This window comes from Bidens hawaiensis, unplaced genomic scaffold (genome assembly GCF_021521415.1).
Source record: "Bidens hawaiensis isolate Kalapana, Puna unplaced genomic scaffold, B.hawaiensis_p1.1 tig00020893_1, whole genome shotgun sequence".
Classification (NCBI taxonomy): domain Eukaryota; kingdom Viridiplantae; phylum Streptophyta; class Magnoliopsida; order Asterales; family Asteraceae; genus Bidens; species Bidens hawaiensis.
In genome coordinates this window covers 133,705-150,012 of record NW_027493218.1, presented here as the reverse complement: position 1 = coordinate 150,012, position 16,308 = coordinate 133,705, and the positions used below count along the sequence as shown (strand labels likewise).

The 16,308-nt window shown below is 33.1% G+C and overlaps 3 protein-coding genes across 4 annotated transcripts; all 3 read left to right on the top strand.

Annotated features, from left to right (window-relative positions):
- Window positions 1-296: 296 nt before the first annotated feature.
- Window positions 297-4,090, top strand: LOC143562005 (nuclear transport factor 2-like). 2 transcript variants are annotated; one of them, XM_077049935.1, is made up of 9 exons: window positions 297-425; window positions 517-651; window positions 2,043-2,346; window positions 2,423-2,730; window positions 2,792-2,936; window positions 3,150-3,271; window positions 3,356-3,421; window positions 3,538-3,628; window positions 3,747-4,090. In XM_077049935.1, exons 1-9 carry the CDS (start codon window positions 387-389, stop codon window positions 3,833-3,835), a joined length of 1,299 nt encoding a protein of 432 aa, XP_076906050.1. In that variant the 5' UTR covers window positions 297-386; the 3' UTR covers window positions 3,836-4,090. The 2 variants fall into 2 exon arrangements, with proteins under 2 accessions (XP_076906050.1, XP_076906049.1); XM_077049934.1 differs by having other exon boundaries at window positions 3,735-4,090.
- A 917-nt stretch (window positions 4,091-5,007) lies between these two features.
- LOC143562004 (uncharacterized) lies at window positions 5,008-8,486 on the top strand. Its single transcript, XM_077049933.1, has 4 exons — window positions 5,008-5,123; window positions 5,238-5,378; window positions 6,872-7,059; window positions 8,192-8,486. The coding sequence occupies exons 1-4, from the start codon at window positions 5,071-5,073 to the stop codon at window positions 8,395-8,397; spliced, it is 588 nt and encodes a 195-aa protein (XP_076906048.1). The 5' UTR covers window positions 5,008-5,070; the 3' UTR covers window positions 8,398-8,486.
- Window positions 8,487-11,796: 3,310 nt separating this feature from the next.
- LOC143562003 (caffeic acid 3-O-methyltransferase-like) lies at window positions 11,797-14,677 on the top strand. Its single transcript, XM_077049932.1, has 4 exons — window positions 11,797-12,216; window positions 13,538-13,848; window positions 14,113-14,177; window positions 14,256-14,677. Exons 1-4 carry the CDS (start codon window positions 11,810-11,812, stop codon window positions 14,568-14,570), a joined length of 1,098 nt encoding a protein of 365 aa, XP_076906047.1. The 5' UTR covers window positions 11,797-11,809; the 3' UTR covers window positions 14,571-14,677.
- Window positions 14,678-16,308: the final 1,631 nt, after the last annotated feature.

Here is a 16,308-nt window from a genome sequence, read left to right as displayed (position 1 = left end):
ACCTCGGTAGCTCAACAGTAAAGCGACCTCTTTTATAGTTTCAACAAGTAGTCGAAATAAACGTTTGACAGACCGTATACTCCGTCACCATCATCAAATTAATCTCCACCGTCCACGTCACCCCCATTCCAATCCAACGGACATTATAAACAACTAAAACCCTTTCAAATTCCCAAACCCAAATTAATTCAGAACCCACACTTATCTTCTCTCACCTCAATTCAAGTTCTTTCAATTTCTCATTTCAATTCTCAATTGACATCAATTGACATCAATTTCACTCATTACTAAACCCAATTACTTCCAATTTCCAAAAACCCCCAAAATACACATCACCATTTGTCACATAGGGTTTTCGAATTAGGGTTTTTGATCCAGTTACGGTAATGGCGAGTTTATACTCGTCTTCTGTTACCGCTTCACAGGTAATTGTGTGTTTTCATTGTTTAATTTGGATTACATTGTGTAATTAACGAATTAGGGTTTACGATTGATACGTGTGATTGATTGTGTTAGGTTGGTTCGTACTTTGTTGAGCAATATTATTCGATGCTTCAGCAACAGCCGGAGTTTGCTTACCAGTTTTATACCGACTCGAGTTCGATGATTCTAGTAGACGGCGAGTCGACGCAGACTGCATCGGCTATTTACGTGAGTTGTTGTGAACTTTATGACTTAAGGATTACTTGCTGCATTTGTACATGTTGTTATAGGATATTAGGATGAATGAGTTTTATTATTAATGTATGCATTTGCTTTATTTGATGTTTGTAACTATGAGTAGAACCTGTGTTCTACAACTCACTCCGATTAGGCGATTAGATATTTAGATCAGTGTTTTTAAACAAAGGGGCTTTCGTAATGGTCTGGAAATGCACACTGATTAGATGTTTTATACCTTCATTTCATGTAATTATATCTCCGTTTCATGTATTTATATCTTCATTTTTATGTATGTACGCATACATTTCATGTATTTCTAAGCAAAAATTTAGGCCATGTTTGATACCAGCAAAAATAACCAAATAAATCGAACTGATTAACCAAAGACCGATTGGTTAATTCGATTGGGGTTAATAACAGAGCATGATTGTGCACACCCCTAGCAAAAAGTGTCTCTATGTAGATGCCTCCTGGGAAAGGCTGGTACTCATGTTTACTAAGGGATGTAATGGTTCGCTGTTTGTGACCATTTTCTTGATTAATAAAATATTGAAAAAACACTCACAAGGCTTCTTTTCATGCTTGTGAGTCCACTCACGATGGTATTGCGGGTGGCCTAATAGGATGAATGCTCTTTTACATATTAAAGGGATCTCAGTAGTCACATGTGACATGTCCTTAGATATGAGCCATCATCTGTACATTTGATAACTATGCGCCAATTTTTTCAACAATCCTATGGGGGTTCTAACACAGGACAACTGTTTTTTTCTTTCCATATATGGTTTTATTCTCTTTGGTTGCATAAGAATCACGTGTTTAGATTTGCTTATACTTTCTTTTTATGTTTTTTAATTTTTGATGCACCATAGAGTTGGTGGCAATTTATGACTTATATGCTATTGAAAAATTCATTTTTGTCTCAAACAGGAAAAAACTTTAAGCTTAAAGATAGCGTGCCAAATGATGAACGTTTTGTAACATTGTAAATGTAATTCATGCTACTTTGTAAAACCAGTATATTTTTAAATTCATTTTTGGTTATGGATTTATCTCAAACAGGAAAAAACTTTCAAGCTTAAAGATAACGTGTCAAAAGATGAACATTGTGTAAAATTGTAAATGCAATTCATGTAACTTTGTAAAAGCGGTATATTTTTAAATTCATGTTCTTGTAAAAGCATACTTTTTGTAATCTTGGTATTCAGTCAATAGTATTTTAAAAAATACATGTAATTATGAACATAAACTGATAAAAGTGTTTGCAGGTGACCCACACTACTATTGAACTGTCTTTTGGCTTTTATTTTCTGCCACTTTTCTTGTCTTTTGAGTATTGAACTGTCTAAGGAAGGAAACCTTTTATTGTACCATTGCAGCATATTCATACGCTTCTTCAATCATTACACTTTAGTGGGATTGAAATCGGGACCATAAACTCTTCTGAATCTTGGAGTGGAGGGATTATTGTGGTGGTGTCGGGTGCTGTCAAATCAAATTGCTTTCTTGGTTCGAGGAAATTTGTTCAAACGTTTTTTCTTGCTCCTCAAGAGAAGGGTTACTTTGTTATAAATGATATTTTTCACTTTGTTAGTGATGAGGTTACCAATCATTTTTCACCACCTTTAGCCACTGTACATAAGCATGATTTTAAACCTCTGAATTCTTCTCAGAACTTATCAGGTATTGCATCTTTTACTAGAAGTAGTTGTTTATATTTGCGTTTATTAAATAGTGATGGTCGACTATTAAATAACAGTTGCTGAAGATGCATTTGAGGTTGAAAAGTTTAATTCTTTACACTTACAAAGTAATGGTCAAGGTGACTACTTTACTTCACAAGATCGTCAAAATCATCAGCAAGAAGACTATGATGGTAGAGAAGACTATGAGGAAGAGTCAACGGTCAAACAGTCTTCTTTTGACCATGTTAACCATTTTCAAGAGTCTTTTTATCAAAACACAGTGAAGTATGATCAACAGCCTTTGCATCAAAACACATCGGTTTATGTTCAAGAACCAACTCAAGCTGTGGAAAAGCCTGTGAAATTTACATACGCTTCTATAGTAAGTTATTTCATTATTTTTGTTATTCTTTTCTTGTTGCCATAAATTTTTTTATTTGCAGCTGAAATCAAACGCGAAATCCACATCATCAGTTCCAACTCAAGCACCAGTCATTAAGAGGGTTCCATCTACAACCGGATTGCATCAACCACCAGAACCTGAAACTACACCTCATGTTACAGAGGATGCTTTAGTTAACGAAGAAGGTGAATTCATGTAACTTTTATCCATTTAATAAAAAACAACAAAATAGACTGTAATGTAGCGGGTTAGTTTGCCTTCGGGTTAGGGCGTGGTAATATTTGGCGGGTCAAAATGGGTTGGTATGGGATGACCCTAGACACTTGTTTAAAAGTTTATCCTTTTAACATCGGTACAAGAGCTACTTGATTTTATTAATAGTGTAAATTTTCTTTTAGGTGAGTCGATGTCTGTTTACGTGAGGAATTTGCCCACGTCTATTACTACTCAAGAAATTTATCAAGAGTTCAAGAATTTTGGGAGAATTAAGCAGGATGGCGTGTTCATAAAGAATCGCAAGGTCTTATTTTTTAACTATTTATTTATAAGTATAATATATGTTAACCGCTATTAGTTTATTTAGAGTCAAACTTGTGATTTGCAGGATGTTGGTGTTTGCTTTGCATTTGTAGAGTTTGAGGACATCAGTGGTGTTCATAAAGCTATTGAGGTATGAGTTTAATGAAATCTGTTTCTACTGATAATGAACATATTTGGAGAAAAATAGTGTGATTAAATTTTACGCTTGTTTATATGAACTTGACTTGCTACGTCTAAATTTTGTAGGCATCCCCAATACAACTGGCTGGAAAACAAGTGTACGTTGAAGAAAGAAGAGCAAACAGCAGCAGCAGCAGCAGCAGTTCTCGTGGAGGAAGTATGTGCTCTTAAATCTAAATAAATCATCTTTAATTATTTGCCGCCAATACATCAGATTAAAATATTAAAATAACCTTTTTTAAAAATGGTTGATTTGTTAACAGAAGGAAGAGGAGGCGGGAAAGGAAGAGGAAGTAATGATGCAACAAGAGGACGTTATGGTGATGCTTCTAATGGCAGGGGTAATGGATTGCGTAACCATTAAAGTGAAAATAACCAGATTCTAGTTTTTGACCATAGTTTGGTTTTGAAACAAATGCTTAGACTTTTATGATATCATATCACATATATGCACTTTGTGAATGTTGTTTCTATCTTGTCGCGTATGAACAACTATTGCCAGTTTTAATCAATTTTGGCGTGTAAAGATTGAGATGACCTCAAGTTTTTGTAGCTAATCAAGTAGATTTCTCAGCTATATGTGAGATTAAAAAACTTTTGCTTGTAAAAGAGTTTTTTTTTTTTTTTTTTTTTTTTTTTTTTTTTTTTTTTATGTATTAGTTTATTTTTATAACCATAAGAGCTTGTTACTAGAAAACACACGGGATCCATAAGTACTCTGCTTACCAAGACGATATGTTTTAGTGTTGATTTTAGCTGTTAGAGAGAGAAAGTTAAATAATGATGTTTTTAAATCTTCAAAGACAAAGTTAAATAATGATGTTTTTAAATTCTTCAAATTGTAATGGCTTCTATTAGTTATATAAAAAACACCTCGTTAGTATCTAAACCATTTAATCAGTCATATATATCAAAAGTAGCTCACTATAAAATATTATAAAAATTTGTTTACTGTTTACAAGTTTTTTATTGTATTAGTGAATTATATTGTTTTTTCGGTTCTTACTTCTTAGACCATCTCCACATCAACCTTTTTAGATAGATACGGGCAATCACTCTCGCTCCTCCTCTCACATTCCTTGCTCTTTCGAATGTATTCCTCTCGGCATCTCTCTTTCACTTCTCTTTTGTGTTTCTTTCTTTAAATCAAACTAGGTATTTTAAAATAATCTTTTAACACGATCTTTTCATGTACAAATATAGTTCTTAAACCTTAAATATAATATAATTTCATAATATGATTCTTAAAACAATAAATACGTCAATGAGCTGGTGATGGAGTGACAATGAAAAGACTTGGTGTTTTATGTAACTTAAGTTTAATTCTTGTCCCCGCCATTTAGTTTCGGCGACAACAGGTTGATGATGAGAGAGTGGGCGAGTTGATGACGTTCACGAGTTGAATCCTTGAACTGAACCGGTTTTATCTCAGCACATAGTCGGACCTTTGGACTTGGACTAGTGTTTGTTCTTGAGTGTATCCCGATGTGATGAAATTAGTAGTAACAAAAAAAGAAAATATTATAATTTACATACCCAAAACCCTGAACTTGACCGTTCTCCTCCATAACTAGGGTTTTGCAACATAAACAGAAAACGATGATCGGCAGAAGATTTATATCGTTTTTCAGACGAAACTCTACTGTTTCCAGGTATCAATTCATTCAATTTCAATTGTTTAATATCGACTCATAAACTGAATCTCGCAATTTATATATTTATACTTAATTGATCTGATCTGATGTGTTATTATTATTGTGCAGCAGCAATTCAGCCGATGTAACGGTGGAGGAAACCACCGCAAAAGCATGGGGCCGGAGAATCGTTTCCGGCGGCTTGATTTGTCTCACCGGCGGCGTTGCGTTAAGTGCACTTGATGATCTTTTCATTTATCAAATTTGTAGCAGGTATTATTATTATTATTATTATTATTATTATTATTAATTGTGTGTTTGGATATTAATTAAAAGTCAGTTAAATATATTGGAACTTATTGCTACAAATACATGGTTTTGATTCTTAGCTGTACAGCTCTTGTGTTTAACATACGCGCATAATGTGATGCGATTCTATGATATGTGCATCACATGACACGATCTGATTTTGGGATGTAAACGAGCCACTCGAGCTTGAGCTTGGCTCGTTTCAAGCTCTATTTCTAAAGCTTGAGCTCGGCTAGTGAGTAGTTTTTCAAGCTCGAGCTCGGCTCGTTTCTGTTATATTAATCAATTAACATGTAATTATATATATATTTGTATGTGCATTTTTATTATAGTTTTATATATAACATAATGTATTATTTAGTTATTTTTATCATAAATTTTGTATATAATAATTATTAAATAAATAGATATTAAATATATTTAGAACAATTTTATAAATAATAGTCTTGTTTAGGCTCGCAAACTAGCTGGAGCTTGATAAGTGAAGCTTGGGCTCAGGCTCGTTTATTAAAGAAGCTTAGTTTTAGGCTCGAGCTCGTTTAATCTCGTCTCGGTTTGAGCTTTTTGCGAGCCGATCTTGAATAGTTTGTGAGTGGCTCACTCGTTTACACCCTAGTCGAATGTGATCGTGTGCTGCGATGCCATATGCAGTTGACCTGAATTTGAACAAATTGGACCATCGATTGCAATGAGCCTGTTTTTCAAATTTGATTTGAGCAATGTGTTTGAGTATTTGAACAAATTAGACCATTAATTGAGTAAATCTGACCTATATGATGGGAATATCTTCTATTTTTATCTTTAAAAGTTAACAAGTTAACGTATTATCTTGTGAGTAACACCTTGTATATGCATCGGCTTTTGGGATCAGAATGCATCGGAGTGTTTCATTGTCACGACCCACCTAAAGATCATTAGATGTCTAGAATAGTTTGAAATTAAAGATCATTAAACTAATCATACAGCTCAATAGGGCTAGTCCTTTATATCTTTCTTTGTGAAGAGTTAATTACCTTGATGCATGCTTAACAAGAAAATTAATTAAGATTTCTTTCAAATCTTTTATCGGGTCAATTGGGTTAATAGAAAAATAATGCGAAAGTGGAAACCGATCAAACAGGGTGAAAGTTTTCTTAAGCGTATTTTAGGTTTTTAGCCCATGCAACATTCAACCTTGTAAATCGATATATACGGACGATTAGTTTACTATTGTGCGAGAATAGCTTTTGTAATCATATTTAACATACTATTTAAACGAGCTTTTTTAAATTTGACTTTTGTTTCTGTTTTTAAAAGAAATTTGACTATTGTGCGAGAATAGCTTTTGAAAGTTTTCTTAAACGGTGTGCCTACATCCCACCCTCCCCAGACCCTACTTATAGCTTTGCTGTCGGTGGGATTTTACTGGGTATGATTGATTGATATGATTGAATGTTTCTGTTTTTAATTTTGTTCAGTAAAGCCATGGAGAAAGCCAGCAAGAACCAGGCTATTATAGATGCAATTGGGGAGCCGATATCTAGAGGTCCTTGGTACAATGCATCACTTGCAGTGACTCATAAAAGGCATTCGGTTTCTTGCACTTTTCCCGTTTCCGGGCCCCGTGGCAATGGAAATTTTCAACTACGGGCTGTTCGTAATGGAGGTAAGAAATCATCATGTTTTTTTATTTATTTTCCAGGTGTGGATTATTCTACACTCCAATATACTTTTCATCATATTGTTCCCTGATATTTAAAAGTCCAAAATCGATTATTATAGTTGCAACCCCACCAAAGAAAAAATGGGAAAAAGTTTTTCAAGAGATATGATAATATATGCATTTTTTTAATTTATCCGAACTAGGTTATAAGAGTCCTAATGACAATATGCATTTGTTTAGTTTATCTGTTTGCTTAAACCTTAATATCTCTTGGCACGTATATGTATATTGTTTTCAACAGAAAGCGTGTGTTTCTGTGTTTACATGTTTAGTCTAACACTCGCGTGCACACACACTTTTTTTTTTCTCAGTAATCCAGATCACCTCATAGATTTTGGATGTAAGTTATTGTCCTTGAAAAGCCTGTATAATTCTTTTAATGTTCTTTGTAAGTCTCAAATTTATATGTTAAGTTTCTCTAGAAAACACATACATAAAATTACACGGATGGTCCTTGTGATTTGGTCAGATTGCAACTTTGGTCCCCAAGTTTCAAAAATTATAGGTTTAGATCAATAGTTTGAGAACCAATAGTTGGACATTTCACACGCACTTAATGAAACAAGTTAACGCCCGTCCGCTCCTGGGACTATGGGTTGTGCAAACAACTGGTGTAAAGTTGTACTTTTTGAAACTCAGGGACTAAAGTTGCAATATGGCATACCACAGGGACTATTTGTATAATTATTTCAAACTTTTATATGAAATCCAAATCTGGTATTGTGAGTTGTGACAATCAAACCCGACTCGTCATATGGGTTGGGCGTGCGGGGTCAAACAGGTTTGGCAACAGGTGAAGTTTGGTATGTCTGTATTAGGTTTGTTGAACTAAAACCCTTATTCTAAAATTTTACATTTGCCAAACAATTAATGTGTCAATTATAATTAATAATTACAAAACTTATATCGTTTCAGTAATAAACTAATTTAATTAGAAAATTCTAGCGATGCTTAACATGTTTCCTTTGTTAGCCTTTTTTTTTTAATTTTTTTCGCGTTTGACCCGTTAGTTATAAAAGTCATAAAACATCTGATGAAAAAAACCTTATGTATGATGTTAATGACGTGTAAACAGAAGAGAGCTGGCTATCATTTTTCCGACCACGTGATTGGGAAATCCTAATTATGGACGCTCAACTACATGTTCCTGAAAACGATGAAAAAAACAGAACATTCAGAATCCGCGTATCAGATGACGTGGCATGCCAGCCGTGCATCACAAATTGCACCAGAAGTCAAGAACCGAAAGCTGCTGAAAAGAAACAGCCTCAACCCACTTAAACCATTTTTCAAGTATTTATTCAGGTGCCTTTTACCAATAAAGATTTTGCTTTTTAAAATATACACATTTGGTATTAGTAATGATTTTGAAATATGTTGTGATATTGTTCTAACACAATTTATAACCTGTTACCAAAAAACATCTGTTGGCATATGAATAAAGTTGGAAGACCATGACCATGTAGTGTTTTGTGACAATTTCTTTGCATAATTATAGTATCTATTTGTTGTATACAAATTGTTTCTAACACTTGTGATTCATTTACATTAAAATATGAAACAATATAGTCCGGACCACCCAGATTAACTTTTTTTTTTTGTATATTTGTGGTTTTGGTCCGGAAAGTGGGGCGTATAATGAATATTAATGAATTAAGGATTTTAGAGTGGTGGTAATAATCGAGAAAGATTTTCTGGGCTTTTGTCTGCTTAGTGGGCCCCTACTGCACCTTTGACCACTCTAATGTGGTTTCAAAACCACCCAGATTCAGGCCACGTTTCCGTTATGTTTGGTTTATTTGTTATTCGCGTCATGTGAAACGTATATGACTCGAATGGTGGGTGCATGACAACATGAAAAAAGTTGATGACTACATGGGAATGAACAAATGGTACAGAACTGGGTATCATCGGTACTAATTCCGTACCAAAATTTGAAGTATTTGAATTTTTGTCTTCGGTACAGGTGCGAAGCTTATCCTTACGGCAACACACATAGGGTGTATGAATATATCATCCTTTTTTGGCTTCTTTTTTTTAAACATATGGGGTGGGTTGTGCAAATGAACATAACTACAAAATATAACAAATTTTTTCACTTAATTTATTAGTTGATATAACTTTTTTAATATATATATATATACACACATACACGCACACGTTATACGTGTACAGTCTAAATGATTCCAAATCACATCAGTTTATATGAAGGTTAACCAACTGTGGTGAGGATATATAATCTAGGGATGTAACAAGTTCAGTCGACTCTGAACTTATTTAAATTTGCTCAAGTCATTTAACTTAATAGAGTTCAATGTAATATGTCATGTTTTGAATCATGTCTACTTGTTTAAGGAGTACCTCGAAGATTAATCATAGTGTTTGCACTCACCTGATGGTCTAATCATCGAAAACGGTGATGAGTTAGAGTATAGTTATTTTGTTTGTGGAGTGTTAAGGCGACAAGAAGTTGCTAGAAATTGGCTAATACACTTATTCATTTACTAAAGTTACATGGGTAAAACCAACCCGAGGGAAGATCATATTCAAATTGATTTATTGATTCATGAAAGGTTGACATGGTTTGTTAAGCTACAAGTTTGATGGTGGACGATGAGTGTCCACAATGGATGGGGGTGTCCACGAAACCGATGGAGGGATTAACTGGTCCTTGTAAACTAGAATTGAACGATCCACATAATGGATCCGCCTAGAGCATGATCACAGTGAAAATAATTTGGGGTGAAGAATGCATGCTGGAATTAACTATTTATAAGCATCATTTTAATCGAAAGCCAAAATGAACCGTTAATTCAGTTTGTCGCACACAAACAATGATTCAATGAAATGTGAAGTTGGGAACACATTTACTAAATTTGACTTGAGTAAAACTTTTAAAAAGCGAGTTTCGATTCGACTCATTTACACTTCTATACCCCTAAACTGTAACTTAGAAAACTCACACGAGTTTAATGAGTTTGATAAAAGAAAATAACAAAATTATAATATGTAACTACTTTTATAAAAAGTATGGCAGTTAATATACTCCCTCCGTACCATTATAAGTGTCATAGTTTGATTTTTCAAGTCTTTCTTGTTTAACTTTGACCGACAATATTTTTGTCTGTGTTATATAATACTTGATGTAAAATATATGAACGGATTGGATTTTAAATGTATTTTTCATTGATATAATTTTCATCAAGTATTATATAACACAAACAAAAATATTGTTGGTCAGAGTTAAACAAGAAAAACTTGAAAAATCAAACTATAACACTTATAATGGGACGGAGAGAGTAAAAATTTATGTTTAATATATTATCTTTTGAATTTTGTGTAAATAATTGTATGATAAGTCTTAAACATAGAGCCATGAGGAGACTTTAGTGGAACCCACATCTTGTCTGTTTGTCTTTGGGAGTATTTGTCACTCTTCTCCTCATTTTATTTTTATTTTCTTCCTTTACCTTCCAAAAATGTCATTATCACCCCTTTAAACTGCCTATCCCCCCATTTCGAATCGGGTTTGAAACAAACTTCTCTTCATGAAGATAGATTGAACAATTGTATATCTTTTTTTGGATTCTAGATATACAATTGTTCAGATAGATACACTAATATAATGAAATTGTTCAAAAGTAAACATGATTATTTACTAATCAATCACATATCCTAACAAATATACACGGTAACGTTAGATTCTAGATTTTATTTTACTTTCATGAAATTATAAGGTAAATTTAGATTTTTTTAACAAGAATTAAACACACATTTGAATTTTAATCATGACTTTCACATTAAAAAGTCACTAAATTACATGTATTTGGAAAATAAACACACATCAATCAGATAATCACCCTCCACTTTGCATGCTTAGAATAATTACATATTTGAATTTTAATTGATTCGTTATAGATTTCTTAAAACGTGTAAAAACAAATTCAGTTGTCAGTTGCGTATAACAATTTAAAAACGTCTTGATAGGTATAAATCTAACCCGTTTTTTTGTTTTTGTTGTTTCTTTATTTATACGTGAAATTTTGTAACGTGTCGAGTTTACTTAGATGAGAAGTAAGTTAGAGTTAACTGATTCTAAACTTCTGAGTGATTTAACTTGGAAATAAAGTGAATTCGAATTCAAATAAATGTTTCAAAAAATAGTCATTTTCCTTTATTAAATCAAACAAAATGTTGAGTCCCTTTAACTTGGTATTTGCCCAAAAAAGTGAGATTAGATTCATGTTTTTTTCCTTTCTTTATCTGTGCATAGGATTCTATACTTTTAACCAACATAATTCAACACGAAACCACTCACAAAAATAAATAAAAACTTTACTTTTAGGAAAGCAACTTTCACAGTGAATAGGTAGGTCCCAGCAGAGCCCAGTTGGACCCGCAAGACTCACCTTGAAGAGGGACCTATGCGCAGAAACCAACTGGATCCGCAGGACACCGTAACACCGTAGAAGAAGTTTTTATTGGTGGGACCAGAGTGTTTGATACAAATGGTAATTATTACAATTAATACAACATTAAAATAATTATTAGTTGAGTGGAGAAATGGCCAACCTCTAAAAAGTCATCCAACCACTGATGTTTGTGTGTGGTTGTCTATATACACAAATATCATTTCAAAATCAAAACTAAGATTCAACAATAGACATTGTTCATTTGAGATTTTGATCCAACCATGAACTTGTCACAAGAAGATTACAAAATGTCCGAAGAAGAGGAAGGGCTACTTCAAGTGAATCAAATAACCGGGGGCATGGTTCTTCCTATGGTCGTTAAAACGGCTATAGAACTCGATCTCTTTGAGATCATGGCGAAGACTCCTGGTGCCCAGTTCTCGTGTTTTGATCTTGCTTCTAGTCTTCCTAGACAAACCCATGAAACACCAGCATTAATTGAACGGATTCTTCGGTTTCTAGCTAGACACTCGGTTCTTACATCAAGTGTAGTCAAGGATGAGCATGGGAATTCTAAGAACTTGTATGGCATGACAAAATTGTCTAATAATTATGTCCGAAGGCAAGACGGGACGTCTCATGCTTCAGTGCTTCACCTTATCTATGATAAAGTACTCGTTGATTGCTGGTTAGTTATCTATATTTACGGTCTTATATCTAGCTTCTAACTTCTTTACACATGATCATAACCAATATGACATGAGATAACATGTCAACCAAGTTGTTTTAGTATAAACGTTTGTTTATATAAATGGCTAATGCATTAAATGCCATTTAAAATAACTAAATTATTACCATATTTATCTAATTTTATAAATAAAGCTAGGAGTCCCATTGGTATCTTGTTATAGATAATTTATATTGAAGTATGTAATCCTTAATTCTTTGTTAATTTTTTTTTTATGAAAGATGGCAATTTATTAAACCAAAGGCAAACTAGCGAGACGCTATTGAACAAACCATCAAACACGAATAAACAAACCAAAACAAAATAAAAGACTACAAGAACTTGAAATTACTCCAATGCGCCTCCTCAAATCTCAAGAGAGTTCATACTAGCTTGATTTGTATAATAGCTAAAGTAAACGTGTTTGGTATAATTTGTTTGAATCAAAACAAAAACCCTTTTTAGAAGTCAAATAGATAGAAATCATCATTTATCATTTAGAGTATAATATAAGTAAAGCATCATTGTTTTTTTTTTTTTTAGTTATGATTTACTTTTTTTTAGTTTTTTTTATGATCATAAATATTTCTCATCATTTTTAATTTTGTCCCTTTTTTAGAATAACTTAACTCATATAATAGTTAATAATAAAATAGTCGAACATTTCTCATGTGCCGAGCTCAAGATTTAGTCATAAAGCATAAAAAAAGTTGTACTTAATATCTCTTAAATAAACAAGTCAAGCTCGAGTTTGAATTTCGCTTGGCGCTTTTTGTCCAACTTCTAAATTTAGTAGCTAGAAGCCTAGAAGATTATGGTAATCTCACCAAAAGGGTAACATAGTTTTACATTTTTGTCTATGTATTCAAGACACAATTTTATTATTCTATATGGCATACTCACATTTTGATATGCTTACATTTCATATAATTATAGTTATTATTAGTTTATTACTTTATTTTATTTAGCACATGTTGTAACATCATTACATGCTATTGTCTTTAAACTTATAAGAAAATAATATTGTATAGAATTTCAAAGATAAATGTGTCTTGCTTTTGATGCAAATCACCTAAACATCATGATTACAAAACTATTATTGTTATTATAAATTCTTGACTACCACACATGATATGATTTTACTTGTCTATCTAATATCTTTAATTTTACTTGTGTCAACTTTGTCTTGGATAAACCGATTATTGATAGGAGGTTATAAACAGTATTTTTTTTATATGGGGTGCTAAGTTTAATCATCATATTATATATATATATGGGGCAGGTATCACCTGAAAGACTCAGTTACTGACGGAGGCGTCCCATTTGACAGGGCTCATGGAATGAATGCATTTGAGTATCCTGCAAAAGACAATAGATTCAATGAGGTGTTTAACAAGTGCATGTATGACAACACAAGAATAGTGATGAAGATGATTCTTGAGAAGTACAAGGGATTTGAAGGTGTCAAACAGTTGGTAGATGTTGGTGGTGGTTTAGGTGCTAATCTTGAGCTTATTGTTTCTAAGTATCCTGACATTAAGGGGATAAACTTTGACCTACCTCATGTCATTAAGGATGCACCTCCATACAAAGGTATATTCAATTTCATAAACACACACAACTACTATCATTGTTATACACATAGTTGTAAAAATCATGTATAGGCGTCGATTACTCAACGAAACAGACGGCATTGGGTGAGCTAACAATCAAATTCAATGTTTTTTTTATTAAAATCAAAATAAGGGTAGGAAGGTGTTTGTGTTGCCCCAACCTACTCGGTTATGACACTCTCGTTAAAATTGTCCTCTTTAGCTCGGTCTAATTGATGATAATTTATTGGATGTTCTTGACTAGGTGTGGAGCATGTTGGTGGAGATATGTTCCAAAATGTTCCTAAAGGAGATGTTATTTTCATGAAGGTTTGTACATCATTACATGTTTGTTTAAATAATAATAATTTCTAGTTAAATAGCTACAATGATTTTTCATTCTTTTAGTGGATACTTCATGACTGGGGTGACAATTATTGTGCCAAGCTTCTAAAGAACTGTTGGGCAGCATTACGAAAGGGCGGTAAGGTGGTGGAGGTGGAAGCGATCATTCCAGACCCTGAAAGTGATATTAGCGATAGTGATGAAGTTTCTAAGGTTGCCGTCGATACTGATATAATAATGCTAATTGCTAACCCTGGTGGCAAAGAGCGAACCGCAAAAGAATTCAACCTCTTGGCCAACGAAGCTGGATTCACTTCTATGGAAATTGTTTGCCAGGTTGCTAGTTTTAAGATCATGGAATTCTACAAGAATGTTTAAACTTGATGTTGAATGTAATTGTTGTGTGATGAGGATTTGAAGTAAAAAGAACTTAATATTTACTTTTATTGTATATCATAATAAACAAAAGCGACACGTTTCATGCATTTATCTTGGTCTGTCAACCGGAAATGGTTTAAAAAGTTGTTGTGCTGGAGAAAACTATTAAAAATGTCGCGTTTGAAATAAAAAAGCATTGTTACAGGCTTATAGCTAGGAAAGACGACGAGAAAATTGACTGTTTATTATAGTATTCTTGCTAAACTAACTCTTTCTTCTCTTTTTTCTTTTATTTTTTTATAAAAAACTGACTGATTCTCTTGGGATCCTTCATAAAATTCCAATGTTTATTATCATATATATATATATATATATGTTTCTTCTTTAATCATTAAAAATATGCAGGCAAACACATGATTAATGGTTGGATCCCTTGTAAGAAATGAGTTAGTGAGAATAAGACATGATTTTTCATCTCCATTCTTCACTATCAAAAGAATAAATGAGTTAGATTTGGATCTTGTGTTACTGTTGATGCTTACTGTAGTGTTTTTTTATTAGACAATTTTTTTGGCCATTAAAAACATGAACTGATTACAATAAAGTGGCAGGTAGATAAGCAACAAGTTGCGTCACAACCCCATTTTAGATAGCGAAACCAATCCTATTGAAAAAAAGTTTGAGGTCTTAGGGGCCGAAGAATGCACCACCTGTTGAACCGGCTCAAAATGATAATGTGGTAAGGTTTAGGTGTTAAAAAATGAAGATTTATTCCATTATTATGAATTAAATCATATTATTTCAAGTCTAAAAAGCCTTTGTTTGTTGGATCTTGAGTTTGCAGCCCTAGCCGTTGAAGAATGAATACAAATGGGCAAATATGTCAAACATGTGGTGACACACTTGGTCCGTTGGTCTCGCTGAAAATGGATGTTGCTTGTAATGACTATGCTTTTCCAGTTTGTAGACCGTGCTCTGGGTATGAAAGAAGAAATGGAAATTAAGCATGGCCTCAATGCAACACTTGATATAAAAGACACAAAGGTTAGCTTATGTTCATCAAGGTTGTTATGGCTCACAGTTAAGCGCATTTTTGTCATTCAACATGTTTTTTTCTTGGGGTCCATAATAGGTATAAAACTATAAATGGTGCCATGAAAGATGTTGAATATTTGGGTTGCCTCCACAATCCACATACTTTACGGGTGGAAATGGTCGTCCAAAATTGTTAATTGTTTATAAACAATTTGTTTGTCAACAATGATTAGGTAGTATATAAACAGTATGCATGTGTAGTTGTTGTCTGCTTTATTTTGGCTGATGTGCCATATACCATGACAAATTATACACATTTCATTTGTTAAAATAATAAATTATCAAGCACCTACTGCATAAACGAATATAAACATCATATTAAACCCAAGACTAATCTGATCAAAGTGCAAAACTGAATATTGGTTGCACAAATATGTTTTCGGCAACTGCATCGATAACCAAAGGCATTTTCGGTGATTTAAAAGGTTTTGGTTAAATTGCTCTTTGCAGCTTGACCTAATAAAAGTCATTAACTCAAACTTAGCAAATCAGTTTTAACGTTGTAACACTCGAAATTTAAAAATAACGTTACATTATAAATTAGTGCGGAATTTGGTTACTCACGTATATGCTTTTGACTCGTTACGTCATAACTAAGCACATTTCTGGAAATCACTATTTTATTGATACATTGTCCATAAAA

What these genes read in the sequence shown, in the direction of transcription:
- LOC143562005 (XM_077049934.1), top strand. Translation starts at nt 387, where the DNA reads ATGGCGAGTTTATACTCGTCTTCTGTTACCGCTTCACAG. An exon ending in AGACTGCATCGGCTATTTAC is followed by an intron (nt 652 to 2,042) that starts GTGAGTTGTTGT and finishes GTACCATTGCAG; the next exon opens with CATATTCATACGCTTCTTCA. An exon ending in GTGTTCATAAAGCTATTGAG is followed by an intron (nt 3,422 to 3,537) that starts GTATGAGTTTAA and finishes TAAATTTTGTAG; the next exon opens with GCATCCCCAATACAACTGGC.
- LOC143562004 (XM_077049933.1), top strand. Translation starts at nt 5,071, where the DNA reads ATGATCGGCAGAAGATTTATATCGTTTTTCAGACGAAACTCTACTGTT. An exon ending in CGAAACTCTACTGTTTCCAG is followed by an intron (nt 5,124 to 5,237) that starts GTATCAATTCAT and finishes ATTGTGCAGCAG; the next exon opens with CAATTCAGCCGATGTAACGG. An exon ending in ACGGGCTGTTCGTAATGGAG is followed by an intron (nt 7,060 to 8,191) that starts GTAAGAAATCAT and finishes ACGTGTAAACAG; the next exon opens with AAGAGAGCTGGCTATCATTT.
- LOC143562003 (XM_077049932.1), top strand. Translation starts at nt 11,810, where the DNA reads ATGAACTTGTCACAAGAAGATTACAAAATGTCCGAAGAAGAGGAAGGG. An exon ending in AAAGTACTCGTTGATTGCTG is followed by an intron (nt 12,217 to 13,537) that starts GTTAGTTATCTA and finishes TATATGGGGCAG; the next exon opens with GTATCACCTGAAAGACTCAG. An exon ending in GAGATGTTATTTTCATGAAG is followed by an intron (nt 14,178 to 14,255) that starts GTTTGTACATCA and finishes TCATTCTTTTAG; the next exon opens with TGGATACTTCATGACTGGGG.